Source organism: Coccomyxa subellipsoidea (genome assembly GCF_000258705.1).
Source record: "Coccomyxa subellipsoidea C-169, whole genome shotgun sequence".
Taxonomy (NCBI): Eukaryota; Viridiplantae; Chlorophyta; class Trebouxiophyceae; family Coccomyxaceae; genus Coccomyxa; species Coccomyxa subellipsoidea.
The window spans coordinates 1,021,664-1,035,376 of NW_005178025.1; the positions used below are offsets into that span (position 1 = coordinate 1,021,664).

At 52.2% G+C, this 13,713-nt stretch overlaps 2 protein-coding genes across 2 annotated transcripts; one reads left to right on the forward strand and one right to left on the reverse strand.

Annotated features, from left to right (window-relative positions):
- Nucleotides 1-415: 415 nt before the first annotated feature.
- COCSUDRAFT_58463 (hypothetical protein) lies at nucleotides 416-9,319 on the reverse strand (the record flags this gene model as incomplete). Its single annotated transcript, XM_005644217.1, has 26 exons — nucleotides 416-564; nucleotides 845-1,003; nucleotides 1,356-1,477; nucleotides 1,600-1,682; nucleotides 1,803-1,976; nucleotides 2,194-2,373; nucleotides 2,651-2,794; nucleotides 3,034-3,125; nucleotides 3,240-3,387; nucleotides 3,587-3,703; nucleotides 4,072-4,274; nucleotides 4,649-4,861; nucleotides 4,972-5,050; nucleotides 5,156-5,260; nucleotides 5,401-5,606; nucleotides 5,730-5,859; nucleotides 5,988-6,185; nucleotides 6,330-6,484; nucleotides 6,613-6,715; nucleotides 7,048-7,237; nucleotides 7,419-7,626; nucleotides 7,780-7,965; nucleotides 8,093-8,256; nucleotides 8,395-8,524; nucleotides 8,726-9,002; nucleotides 9,131-9,319. 26 exons carry the CDS (start codon nucleotides 9,317-9,319, stop codon nucleotides 416-418), a joined length of 4,104 nt encoding a protein of 1,367 aa, XP_005644274.1.
- A 2,643-nt stretch (nucleotides 9,320-11,962) lies between these two features.
- Nucleotides 11,963-13,433, forward strand: COCSUDRAFT_48843 (hypothetical protein). The gene is made up of 6 exons (XM_005644218.1): nucleotides 11,963-12,043; nucleotides 12,182-12,254; nucleotides 12,368-12,546; nucleotides 12,682-12,817; nucleotides 12,970-13,064; nucleotides 13,167-13,433. The coding sequence occupies exons 1-6, from the start codon at nucleotides 11,975-11,977 to the stop codon at nucleotides 13,230-13,232; spliced, it is 618 nt and encodes a 205-aa protein (XP_005644275.1). The 5' UTR covers nucleotides 11,963-11,974; the 3' UTR covers nucleotides 13,233-13,433.
- Nucleotides 13,434-13,713: the final 280 nt, after the last annotated feature.

Consider the following 13,713-nt stretch of genomic DNA (forward strand, 5'->3'; position numbering starts at 1 on the left):
GCGTGCGTGGTATATATTGCTTTCACCAAGAACAGTTTGACTGGGGTACAATGATGCAGTGCTAGATGCCAAATGCATGTGGGGATCTGTATTGTTCGGGCTACTGGGAGCTCTACAGATTACCTCATTGAGCTTCTCTGGAGCGTTGGCATGATGCGAAATGCAGCTTCAATATCCAGAGCCCTTTGTGACTTTTATACGAATTGTGTAATAAGTGTTACAAGAATAAAAGCAGTGCAATTTTGTCGAGCATGTGCACTGCTGATTATCTGAGTATTACCATTGACACAAGGATTGTTGCATTTTCTTGATTTACAGTACTGGACTCATGTAAGTATTTTTGTTATCCTCCTGCTGCTCAAATGGAGCACACCACAAGCTGCCAGCCAGATACTGATGCCAAGCTAAGCCACGGTCACAAAGTGCTCAAGTAGGAGGCCGGCACGAGGCCTTTCTGGCCATCCCTGGCCCTGGTGACCTGCACCCAGCCCTCTATCTCCACGTGCACCGTCACCTCATCTCCAGGCACCACACTCAGCTCATCCTCTGCCTCTGCCTCAAAGCCTGCGCATGCACGATTCAGAACTTGGCCGTAACAGATATGAACATTAGCATGCATCTCCTGTTGGGAGCAAACACACAACTGACTCCCAATCACCACATGTCCAGAGAGACTCAAACAAAATGCGTATATCAATGTGGTCTATTGGGCTCCTGGGCCGGAGGTGTCTTGTATGTTGAACACAGTGCATCAAAGATACAAGGCAGCCCTTTCTCGCTACAGCGCTCCCCTTCCCGGCATAAAACAGAAGACAGTCAATAGAGTCTGGTGGGGGCTGCGCACCGTAGATGATGGAGGCCTTGTAGGGCTGCACGAAGGACGCAGCATTGGCTAGGGCCTCGATGCTGCTGGTGCGCGAGTGGCGCGGCGTCACGCGTGGGCTGCTGCCAGCATCCGCCATGCTGCCCGCACGCGAGTGCCGGCCGGGCGTCAGTGGTGCGCCTGCATGCATCAGAATTCCTCTCATTCACCATCTTGTCTCACTTTGAACGTCTCTGGGAGCAGATTAGATGGAGACATCAAGTGCCCTTGAAGTGACAGGATTTCCCATGAACCTTTGCAGGTGGACTAAGAATCCCCCCCGCACACAATGGATGGCCTCTGCCCCTACAGGACGCTGTTCACCGCAACACAGAAGCAACCCTGGGTGTCCTGAGCAGGTCGTGGGGAATGCACAGACTCTGACAGGGTGGCCGAATAGGGCACCTATGCAGAGAACTGTGCCAGGGCAGCACTTGGTGCTGGGTTGTTGGAGGTCCTACAGTGTTGAGGGACAACTGGGAGAGGAAAATACCTGTGGAGCTGGCGGCTGATCGTGCAGAGGCTGTCTTGGTCAGCGGCGGGTTTGAGAAGGACTGCCGGCGAGGGGTGCTGATGGGGCCCGGTCTGCTGCCCTCCCCAGAAGGCCGTGGTGACCTGCGCACAATCTTTGACTTATTCTACGTCTTTTGCAAAAACAACGCTGCCATAAAAGCTTCTTACGTATAAAAAATACCATGCTTCTGTTACAGGCATTTGAGATGGGCATGTCGGCGGACCTGCCAGTGTCTGGCCCTGCAGCTGCCCTCGTTTCTGCTACTGCCCTCTGCCCTCCTTTCTCATCTGCTTCTGACTGCGATGCCTGCATTTCAGGCATGCAGTCCTCATTGGCCCAGTTCTGATCACCTCCAACAAGCACCCCGCTCACCAACGCAACTTGTTGCAGGGCACACAACACCCCAGATTATTAGCATGCGCGCACCTTCAGGTCGTCCATCTCTCTATCGATGGCTGCATCGATCTCCTGCAGTGACAGGCTGGGCACAGGAGGCCCCTGTCTGGCCGGGCCGGAGGTGGTGGCGTCTGCCGCGCTCTCAGCCGGCCCCGACCCAAAGTCGGTCTCAAAATGCGCATCCGTCCAGCGCTCGTCACCAGCCTGCATGTCAATCGATCAGAAAGATCCCCTATCCATCGCCTGGTTTGTTGGATGCTCAACACAGCGGCATGACATCAGAACCAAGAACGATTCCAACCAAAGACTTACTGCAACAGTCCAAGTACGCGCTTGGTACCTCAAGCAGCACAGTCAATGCAGTAATGTTGACAGCACTCATTAAGAATCACAAGTCTGGCAGCACATGGCCAAAAAGCACCTGGGAGGTGTTGAGAGAGCGGGAGCTGCGGTCGAAGGCGGTGGAGGCCTCGGAGGGCTGGCGGAAGGGGGACGAGTCAGGCTCGTCAAATGACATCCAGCTGTTGAGCGGGGGCGCCGCCTGCGTCAGCGCTGCCAGCATGTCCGGCTCCGCCAGAGGGTCAAACAACGGCTGCTCCATCTGCGGTGCACAGCGCTCACTTTGACTATCCCAAATTTTTTTGCTGAACCTGAGCTCAACACCCAGCACCGCTGCTTAGGAGTGCATTGTCTGAAAAGGTGAGCTAATCAGCAGTTGTAAGAAGGGCACCACATGGCCTTGCCAAGCACAGAAATAAACCGGCTCCTGTTCTGAAACCCAACATATTAGCATATCAGCTCGACCAAGAATTCTTTGAGTAAATTGTTCGCATGCAATCATCATTGATTAATAGCCCCTCAATTATTCAAAAGCACACCTCAAACGTGGGGGAGGTGGTGCGGAATGGCTGGGACTGCTGGTCTGCATTGAGCAGCATGACATAAGAGGCTGGCACAAGCCCCTTGGAGCCGTTGGTGGCCACGCAGTGGAGCCACCCGTCCACCTCAGCAACCACCTCCACCTGCATGCCAATTGTGTTTGAGGAAGGACTCCTCTGAACTCGAAATGTGCCCAACCTGCATGCAAGTATGTCATGCAATACACTATGGATAAGATACTCTGCTCTGGCTTGGGCAATCGATGAGAAATTCACAAAACACACATAAATGGGGTTAGAAGAAGGATTTGCGCAAGGTACAGTGCAGGACATCAGAGAAGTCCTTGAAGACTTTCAATTGCTGCAGCATGAGGTGGGCGCACCTCCTCGCCAGGATAGACTGAGAGCTCCTCGGGCACTTCAGCATCAAAGGTGTGCTGCACAATGCCCCTCCCATTGACATAGTGCACCTTGTCTGCAGCCACAGAACCCAGCACGCCTCAGCGCCTCCCCAAATATTTTCATTGGCAAGCCCACATGGCAGGACCACCAAAAGCAGGGTAGTTTAAAAACAGAACATGTGGTGTACCTGCACTGGAGTTGCGTGAGTGGCGGCCTGTGGGCACATCCACATCCCTCTCTGTGAAGCCAAAGGCAGGCTGCTCTGCCTCATAGTGGTATCGTGTGCTTGCAACGTCCTCCTCCTCCTCATAGGATGGCTCCGCATCAAACGTGGTCTGCCCAGCATTACATTCTTTCAGACATAAATCATACATACTGCAGACACGAACATGCCAGGATCTATTAAATCAGATGGCTTTGCATCACATGTGCTCTGCTCGACATCACATGATAACACAAGCATAACATGCCAAACAGACAAAGACGAACCAAAGACACTACAGTATTAATTGGTGAGGTTACAAGAAAACTCACGTGCCACGGGGAAGGTCCCCTCTGTCTGTAGGCATCGGCTCGCAAGCGGTCATCTAAGTTGCGCGTCAGCTCCGTCAGCGGATCAGAGCCATTCAGAATCGGCGTCATTGGCACGGACTGCATGCATGCAACAATTATTCAGCCAGAGATACACAGCCAAGCTGAGAATTAGCCAGAAGCCTTATGACTCATGCAAATCTCAAAATGGATATTTTTTCTCGCCACTCTGCTCCTCTATGTTGCACAGAGGGTAGCATTGGAGAATCGCTTGGTGCATGTCAAAGATGTGGCAAAGGTGGCTAGCCCTTGTCCACAGGGGATCCTAAGAGAGGATCAATCGGACAAACACCCTGACAGAGCCTAAGCCCAGGCCTGTATGTGCATACCTGCCTTTCCTACCAGAAGCCTTCATGTTCAAAATGTTGAGCTCAGGGTCCTTAGGGCAATTTAGGGTCCAGGGGGAACCAGTTATAAATAACACCGACCTCGGGTTCGCGCGGCGTTTCGCTGGGGCTCTCCTCGTCGCTGTCCAGTTCGGCGGGCACGCGGTCGTCAAACTGCGGCCGGCCACTGTCGCGTGTCGCCAGCGCGGACAGCGCATCGGGCGCCCTGGCCGCCTCGCTGGGCAGCCTCTCCCCAGGCGCCAGCCCCTCCACCCCAGAGGTAAGCAGCTCCTTGCTGCGTGGACCTACGCAAAACATGCACCCCCGTTAAATACTATTCTGATATGCAGGGCCCTCAGCGGAGCTGCTGCGCGGCCCAACCAAGGCATTAATGAGGCTGTCGCATGGTTTTCTGCAGAAAACAAAGTGCTGAGAGCTGCAAAGATTTAATCCCTTTGTCGAGTCATTGAAGCCAATCCAGAGCTCATCAACTCTGGGCACAGGGTGTGATCAGTACTGTATACCGGCCTCCGGCAGCAGGGGCAACAGGCTCCACCAATGTGCCATTTTGCATGCTGCGCAGCAACAATCTTCACGAGGTAACACTTGAGACAGTGTGAAGGACGCTGAATGCTTATGTGCAGGGGGTCGAGAAGTGAGATGAAGCCTGTGGGCTCACCAATAGGGTAGTAGCCAGCGTTGGCCAGGCTGCAGATGTGGCGCTCGATGCGCGCTGTGAGCTGGTTGTGCCGCTGCCGCAGCTGCTTCACAACGGCCGGCGGCCACTTGCCTGGCTGCTCGCCGTGCTGCAGGGCCAGCTTCTCCAGCACTGCGCGAGTTGAGTACAGCGCGTCCAAGATCGGCAGCACAGGCTGCACGTGGGACGCCAGCCCTGTGGCAGACGGAGGTGATTATGACGAGCAGGTGAAGAGATGGAGTGTTGATGGCAGAGGGATGGTAAGAGGTGTACTAAGGGATGCAGAGATAGGGGCAGGGCCGCACCGAGGTAGTCCGAGCGCGAGACTGCTGCGAGGAAGGTGTAGCACTGCAACCGGTAAGGCTCCTCTGATCGCACTGCCACCTGGGGATTTCAATGAAACGTTGAGCAACAAAGGCATAAAAAGGCCTTATATGTGTACTCAGAAGGGCACTGCCAGTATTGAGCACCGTTGTGAAGGTGACTCACCTTTGCAAGGCCCTGCACCGCGGCAACGCGCACACTCCAAGGCAGCGTTGCTGCGGCGTGCTGCAGGTGTGAAATGGCAGCAGCGATAGGAGCATTTCGCAGGGCCTGCACAGCCATCAAGCACTTCTGCATCCAGGTTATCTGCGAGCTATCAGACAATCCTTGCTTTATATGCTGGCGTGTAGGACACAAGAAGGCACGTGCGGTAATCGGCGAGTCATTGATCTCCAAGGCGCCCCTCGCACCTTCATTGCCAGGACCTCAGCATGGCTGATGCGAGCGGCTTCCTCATCGTCCAGGAGCCCATTGTCCTCCTCCCTGGCCAGGCTCCCAGCCACCTCGCCGGCTGCTGCATTGGAAAATTCACCCAGCCACCATGCCGCCCCTTTCTGCAGCTCAGTCCACGCCGCATCGTCTGCTGCTGCCTTGCTTACAGAGTCTGCGGCTGCGCCTGTTCCATTGCACATCAGTCAGCAACGATCGGTACGCCATCATTTTTTCACATGAGCCCTGGAAACAATGTCTGCAGAAGCACATTTTGCATATTCCAATTGGAGAAGGTTCATGCAAGCACCTGTAGGGGGCCGCGCAGATGCAGGTCCCTGGGGAGAGGAGACGATTTGCAGGGCTGATGAGAAGGCAGCAATCCTGACAGCTTCACCCTGCGTCATCGCTGCGCTCCACATGGCAAAAAGCATCTCCGCCTGCATGCATGCAAAGCTCATCTCAATAGCCTTGCAGGTGCCATAATCCACATACATGCTGCATATTGAGAGATACGAGCAGGAATTTCCCAAGTGGTGCATTTTCAGGCAATGGTTGTGAAGCAGACCTTGACAGCGGAAGGGGCAGCGGCGGCAAGAGCAGCAGCACTGCTCAGCAAGGCGGGTGCGGCTGGCGGGACAGCACGCAGCACCTTCTGCAACGTCTGAAACAGTGACTGAATGAGATCGGCAGGCCAACGATCTGCTAAGCCTCCATCCTCTGCACTTACGTGGCGCACAATCTTGCCGGGCAGCGTCTCAGCCGTCTGCAGACACAACATGCTATCAGTGATCCATGCAAAAAGTAGATACCTGAAGAAGACATGATAAGCTAACTGATCGGACATGCACTGCAGTGTTGCAGTTTATACGGAAGAATGACAGGTGGCCGTGTTGTAAAAGCAAAGTACCTGAGCCCAGATGAGCGCTTGAAGGGCAGCGCAGCGCTCTGCAGGACTGGCGCCGCTTTGCAGCACCTTTCCCAGTGCATCTGTGACGGTTGAGCAGACGCGCTCGGCCTCTGAAGTCCCAGGACCGGCTCGCGCCCGAGCCTCAGTCATTGCTTCTGCACCACAGGCCACCAGTCAATCAACTCAGTGCCTTCCCCTGGAAATTTGCGAGTGCAGTGTAATGAATGAGGCTGTCTTAACACTGCACAGCTGAACATTATGCAGGCAGGCATGTTTGCAGCACCTGCTGTGCGGCTTGCTGCGCACACTGAAGGAGCAGACCCACTCTCCAACGCAGTGCTTATTGCCCCTCCCACTGACCCCATCAAGGTGGCGCTGGCCTCAGGCTGCAAGGCAGAAAAACAAAGCTTCACATTGACATCCAAGGTCACCATTAAATACTGTGACAACACAAAAGAGGGGTCTAGGCACCTCAGGGAGGTGACTAGAGTGGTACACACATGGACCTTGTGTTAGACTTCATTCCTTAATCTTTCCTTTAATACGGTTGACAAATTGAAGAATTGTCAGCCTTGAAGACAATTGACATTTAAGGTTGCTCTCGCTCTAATATGCCAAGCCAGAATTTCTACATTTTGATTTGGATTTGGGCAAGCTATAAATCATATTGGCGAGCACCTCCGGAGCATTGGACACACTGATTAGATCACTGGCACACCTGCAGACCCGGGATGTGAACGGCTGGCTGCTTGGCCTGGGACAACATGAGCGCCCATGCGCGGACGCGCATCTTGGCATCCTTCAGGTCTTCGCTTGCCGCTGATGCAGAGAAGAGAGGGCCAGCTGCAGCCGGCAAAGACCCAAACAGTGACCTGATCGCCTCCAGCACCACCAACTCCTCCTTGTCCCTGCAGGAGCATATGACAGAAACACATATCTAGTGTGTTCTCACACTCTGCAGCAATTGGAGCTCAATGGTCACAAGATGGGGTTTTACATTTGCGCAAGAGGTAGCCTGATCCTGCTCAACAGTCACATTAGCAATCCTGCATAGGACTGTTCATTGATTCCTGGAAAGAGGGGGTGCACCTGGTTGCCAGGAGCGTGAGCATTCTCCAGAAGGGCGCCCCCAGCCCCTTGGCGAATTCAGCGGCTGAGGACCAGTCAGCGTAGAGCAGCGCTGCACAGAGGCGCGCCAGGTACACTCGCGCCCACTTGTCCATGATGTTAATGGACGGCCCCAGCGCCTGCAGCTTGCTCGGGGAGGTCTTCTTGCTGTCGCTCCCCACGACCAGACCTGCCGCCACAAATCACTCTGTCATTTCTGTGTCTCAGCATTGATTTAAGCAGTGTCCTCTTGAAGTGCACAGTGAACCTTACAGCCCAACAGCAAGCGTTAAGAAAAAAGTTGATAAATTGTGCAGGTTCCACACAGGGCGATGGACCATACCCGAAGACTCGTAGGAGACTGCGGCACCATTCACCAGGCTGGCCAGCTCCTTGTGCTGCTCTAGCAGCTGTGTGGCGTTGTGTCTGGCCAGGCCCACCAGCAGGGCCAGAGCATGCCGCGCTACAACCGGCTCCTGGCTCAGAATGCCGTCCATTCCCCGCGTTGAAGCATCACGCAGCGCCTTGCCTGCAACGCCGTGCACATATCATCAGCAGACATCAGGATGAATCTCAGATGCTAGCCTTCACATGCATGGGATCAATGCTCAGTGGTGTGCAGAAATAGCAGCCCTCCCCACCTTTTAACGAGGCACGTGCAGCAGACAGTGCGCTCCATTGCACATCCCACTTCTCTCCCTGTGAGGATCTGCGGCCAGTGCGCTTGGCTGATGGGAGCTGTGAGGGGCTCGAGGCAGCTCTCTCCAGCAGAGCCCTCACAGCCTGAGCCAGCTGTTTGTCGTGCCTGCCATCAGTTCCCCTGCAGCAGACCAAAGTGCATTTCGTGAATTACAATTGCAGTTTCCTGTTGAGCTCTACATGTATACCCTCATTCCTAGCTCACCAAGAGGCTATTCCACCAGTGGCATCGACTAGCCAGTGCCAGAGGATCAAGCACCTTGCTGCTGCGGCTAGGGTGCGCATCTCAAGGTCAATGAAGCGCGAGTCTCCATCAGGTGCCAGCACATTCTGCCATGACTTGGCAGCCACTTCCTTTGGTATCTCTGCAGCTCCGTTATGAGGTGGGCCTGCATCTCACATGGCATGACTGAGCCCTTGTCCACACAGGATGGGCTAGATAGATACACAAATTACAATTTGAATTGAGGCAGAAATGTTGCGCTGACCTGGCACAGGTGATGGTGTCCCTGCTGACCCTGCTCCCAACAGGATCTGGAGCATATATAATACCATCCTTGCCAGGCGCCTGCACAGCTTAACAAGCTCACATGCAAATTCCTGCGCGCCATACTCAAAGCAACCTGACAGTTGATGGCTGTCCTTTTGGCTCGGGAGAGTGAATCTAACGTGCGTGAGGAAGCGCAGGGCTTGCCTATCATCTCCTGTGCCCATTAGTTGCAGCAGCTGCGGGACCAGCATCTGGGCTGGGAGCACCTCAAACTGCGCCAGCCTCGGTAGAACTGTTGCCAGCAGCAGCTTGTGCCCCTTCTCACCGGTGGTGCGCAGCTCCCCCAAGGAGCGGACCAATTCCAGATAAGAACTGGGCTGCTCAAAGCAGAGAAAAGATCTTTGAATTCCAGGCTGATGCAGTGCTCATGAACGAGCTCTCTCTCTCGTTGATGAGACCTTGGCATGCCCGGTGGGGATGGGAACTAGGATGATATCAAGCGTACCTCTCCCTTTGGTACTTTACCCTTAATGTATGCATTAAGCTGCGGTGTCAGATTTGTCCCGTTCAAGGTAGTGCGTCTGCGAGGCATGGGCGCATTCCGCCACACTGGATCATCTGACTTCCCTGCTGCTGCTGCATCTTTGATCTTGGGAGCTCCTGTGCCAGTAAATTGTAACAGGTTGTAGAACATGGTGTCAGAATACGGTGTATCGTTTAGCAAGTACCTCCAAAGGTGCCTGAACTCCATGTCGTCAGGGTCAGCAATCCTGCATAAAATCCCTCCAGCTTGGCGGCGTACTACCCGTTACCTGCTTCACTGGATGCGGTCCCATTTTCTTCTCTAGCTGGTTCTTTTCCAGCAGGTGATGGGATTTTGACAGTAGGTCTGCTCATGCGCAATTTGCTCACTAACGCCGAAGCCATAATGAATGTGATCTCTCGGATCAAGCTTCAGTTCTTTATCTTAGTATGTCTAGCAGTCCTGACCTTGAGGACTGACCTTGATGCCTCAATATTACTTTCACTGTATAAGCCAATGAACAATGCAGTCTTGTTCTAAGTTTAATAAACAATTATTCCTGACTTTCTGAAATCACTTAATCGAGAAAGTACTATGGAACGGCCCGTGCCAGACCCATGTGATGGGCAAGATCGTGCAGTTTGACCTTCCCTAAAATGTTTGGCCTCGTTAGGTAAACAGTGTGTCAAATACTACTTTGCTTTTGCGGCTGCATTTTCGTAAAGTTCACTGACCATTAAAGAAGTATGTCCAGCAAAGCAAGCGTTTGGAAGAGGCCTCACCAGCAGCGCAACCATCCGCTGGCGTCATTCCCGCGCATGCAGCTGCTCGATTGCTTGCATTCAATCACAGATTGGTCGCTTATTATTCTTGTAAATTCCTTGTCCGGAAGCTGACGTCGTTGCAATGGCAGCAACACTAATGGGGAACGGATTAAAGTATCCTCCAAGTACAATGCCGACGAAGGCAGCATGCCGTTTCGCTTCGCTGGAAAGTAGCGCGCCTGTCAATCGCGCTAGAGTAAGGTAATATTGATGCAAAATTCACAACTTTGATCGCCTCATATGCTGCACGCATCGATGTGTTAAGTCCACTACTTCTGCCAAACATAGTATCGCTGACAAGGATGGTGTACTAGCCTTTATCAGATCAAGACAATTTGTTCAGGATCGCTTTAGCAGCAACATCATTACATATAGTATGAAAATCTGAATTGACACCGCAGGCAACTTGGCCATTTGAACACCACAGTAGTACCTAGGATCACTGAAGTGGCAAGGAGAGGGGTTCAAGAGCAGAGAAGACCAGCGATGGTGATGAGGTCTCCTGTGAAATTCTTACAGGAGCTAATGTGCATTGGCGTCCAAATATTTTTGAAGATGAGTTGATGAGTCGGCTATGTCGCACAGGTTTTGGGTGCTTCCGTGACAGCTTTCACATGGGATAGCATCAATGATAGAAAGGAGATCAACAGCATGAGTGCAGTGTCAGCCGCTAGAGAGTGCGCCCAAATTTGCTTTCGGTCAGATCTTTGACTGGGTGGCTGTACACTCCGCACTCTCAATCACCAAATGCAAATCTTGTGGCTGACGCAGATACTTGAACTACTTCAACAACAGGGATGTGGAAGGCATGCTCTCTTTGCTGGCTGACAGGTGTGACTACTGCAATTACGGTTATCATGGTAATTGCCATAGCAAGAAGGTGAGCCTTGCACAGCATTGCTCAGCTGTTAGTACCATACTTTATTGTGTAAGCAAAATTACCCTGGTGCATTTGGATACTGAGAGATTGTGGATTTGCCCGCCTCATGTGCAGGAGATATCACATGTGCTGAGGAACATGATGGCAAATTTGCCTGAAGCCTTCAGGATTGTTGTGGACAGCACAACAGACGACGGGTCTAGCTCGGTGGGCCTAGTCTGGCATGCAGAGCTCAATAGAATGAGGATGCTGAATGGACAGGTGAGCATGCACCTTTCACACACATAGTGATTATAACTTTGCTGAACCATGACGCTGCTGTGCAAGCAGATAGGATGATGGCGTATGCAAACCAATCTTGTAGAAAGTTCTCGTGCAGCTATGTGCTTGACTTCTGAGCCTCAAACTACTGATCTGAGCAGGGCATCACATTCATGAGGATAAATGGGCAAGGGCTCATCAACTTCATTCGCGATGCACCAGAGCACACTGTGAAGGCTAATGTTGAGGCACTGCCCACCTTGAACATGGCTGCTTCTCTCCTAAGCAGGTCACACCCCTCACCTTACTGGCATGCTTCCGAGACAAGGGTGTTGTAGCTTCCTTGCTTGTAAATCGGTATATGCACCTCAAAAGTTGTCAATGCTGATAATTTACTCAGAATTGATGTGCGCCATCCTGTGACAGTGTGGCCAACGTTTTGACCCCTCAGTTCACACAAGGGCTGCAGCAGGAGGCGCCCCCCCTGCTTTATGGCGACAAGCAGGAGTCAACGGTATACTCCAATTCTTCTGTGCAAGTATGGTCTGCTATACCTGGACACAGTCATGGCTGGACATGGCAGCAACTCTTCTTGTGGATCTATGGCCATTAGACTTGCTTGCCATATCAAGAGCGAGATGTCCATTCTTTACCATGCAGGACCGGGAACCTTTGGAGTCTGTTCCCAGATTGAAGCTGGAGCTGAAGAAGGCTCTAGCTGAGAAAGAGGCCCTGGAACACCGTCTGAAGCAGTTGCTAGGGAGAGAGCGTGCTTCATACTTGCCAGGATCTGCATCTGGCAGCTCTGACCAAGAAGCCTCTGATATGGGCGCTCTCAAGGCTGGCATGGCAGCAGATGCCATGGCAAGCAGCAGACCTGCAGGGAGAGGGCCACAAAGGGCTGGCCCTTCAATACAGAACAATTCCCAGGTGCTGCCTGGCTGACTTGCACAATCATGTCATGCCTGCAGGCCAATGAGACACATTGAGATTAATATCTTCATTCCTGCGTGCATGACTGTTGACAAAGTAGTGACGGATGGAGTGACAAAGTTCCACCACCTGCAGGTTCCAGGGCAGCAGAGATCTGGCGCAGCTGCCAGTTCTGAGGCAGCCACTGCATCAGTGTCAGATCTGTCAGGTGAAAATTCCCTCTTCACCACAGCTGACCATAAACTATTATGAAAAGAAGGAGTGCACCCTTCATTTTTCAGAGCATGGCTCAATGAATTGAAGAGCATATTTTCATGGCAGGGGTGTGGATCAAAGACACTGATGCGTCTGACCTGGCCTCCTACGAGCGCGCACTGGATATGATGGGACTCAATGGGCTGCAGAAAACAACAGCGCTGAGGCTCATAGAAGGGCTGGAAATACAGACGCAGGGCAGCACTGTCACGGTGCAGTTCTTGACAGTCGTACCCTTTTTCAAGGTACATCCTTGCTGAATTCTACCACCTTGGCAATTGTTTGGAGATAGCTCAGCAGGTCATGTTAGTAAATGCCTGGATATCTGCATATTTGTACATGGGACTCTCAAGGTTCTCAGGCGCATTTGAAGTTTGCAGGTTACAGAAGAATTCAGCACAATGAAGGAGACCACGATGTCTAGGCGGGACTTGAGGTCAGGGCAGCAGATTGCAAAGGCTGCTTTCACTCCTGAGGGTCTGAAGATCAACATAAAGTGGAGTGCCCCCTATGCATGTGCGCTCCTCTTTCCACATGATCATGAATGATAACATCAAGAGTGTGCAAGTCAGAGACTGAAACTGCCGGAACCTTTGCTTGAAGCTACAGATCTGTGCCTTCCAATGATGAAAATGCGGGAAGCTCGAGAGAAAGATTGCATGGTGCAGGCACTGTGGATGACCTGTATCAGCTGCAGTCCCCCACCACACTGCATGTGGTGTCAAAGGTTTCAATTGGAGGAAGGACAGAGACAACCCTGCAGGTGACTCAAAACTACGATAACATGGCATGACTTATCGTTTAAGCAACAACCAATATTGCTGATTGATGAACACAGCAAGGAAGCGTTTCTTGGTGTGCGCAGGTGTACCACAGACGGGAACAATGGCAGCCTCGGTTCACGTTTGGCTCAGGATTGTTTGGAAGATGATGATTATGCAATGTAGTTGTCCATAGTTCTATGAAGAACAGACATCACGAGTGATCAATGTTGCAATGTGACCAATTGGCAGGCTCGTCCACTCTCAGCTCCAGGAAGTGTATTGGTAGTAGGGAGCGGAACCTCAAACCTGGATTTGAGTGCCAAAGATGAATTGAATACGTCCATAAATGAAATCACGTTCGAATGTGCAAATTTGCAAAGATATGGACATGGCAGACTTGATTTGAGCTGCTCATCTTAATGCGCATAAGCATCAGCATGCATGCATCAGATTCCAAAACCATCGTCTCAATGCATACATAAGGCCAGCTGCACAGCTACTCAGCATGCTGTGCGCACAGGCATGTGTTGCAATCACAGTCTTATGCGTTTTTGAGACCTATCTCACACTGAAATTCGTGATCTTGATCTTGATGTGCACACTTCACATGGAGTACATCATGCTACAAGCTACTGCCTGGTTCCTTGT

Coding starts and splice junctions, on each gene's coding strand:
- COCSUDRAFT_48843 (XM_005644218.1), top strand. CDS start 11,975: ATGGCAAGCAGCAGACCTGCAGGGAGAGGGCCACAAAGGGCTGGCCCT. Junction 12,255..12,367: donor ATCAGTGTCAGATCTGTCAG/GTGAAAATTCCC, acceptor TTTTCATGGCAG/GGGTGTGGATCAAAGACACT. Junction 13,065..13,166: donor GGACAGAGACAACCCTGCAG/GTGACTCAAAAC, acceptor TGGTGTGCGCAG/GTGTACCACAGACGGGAACA.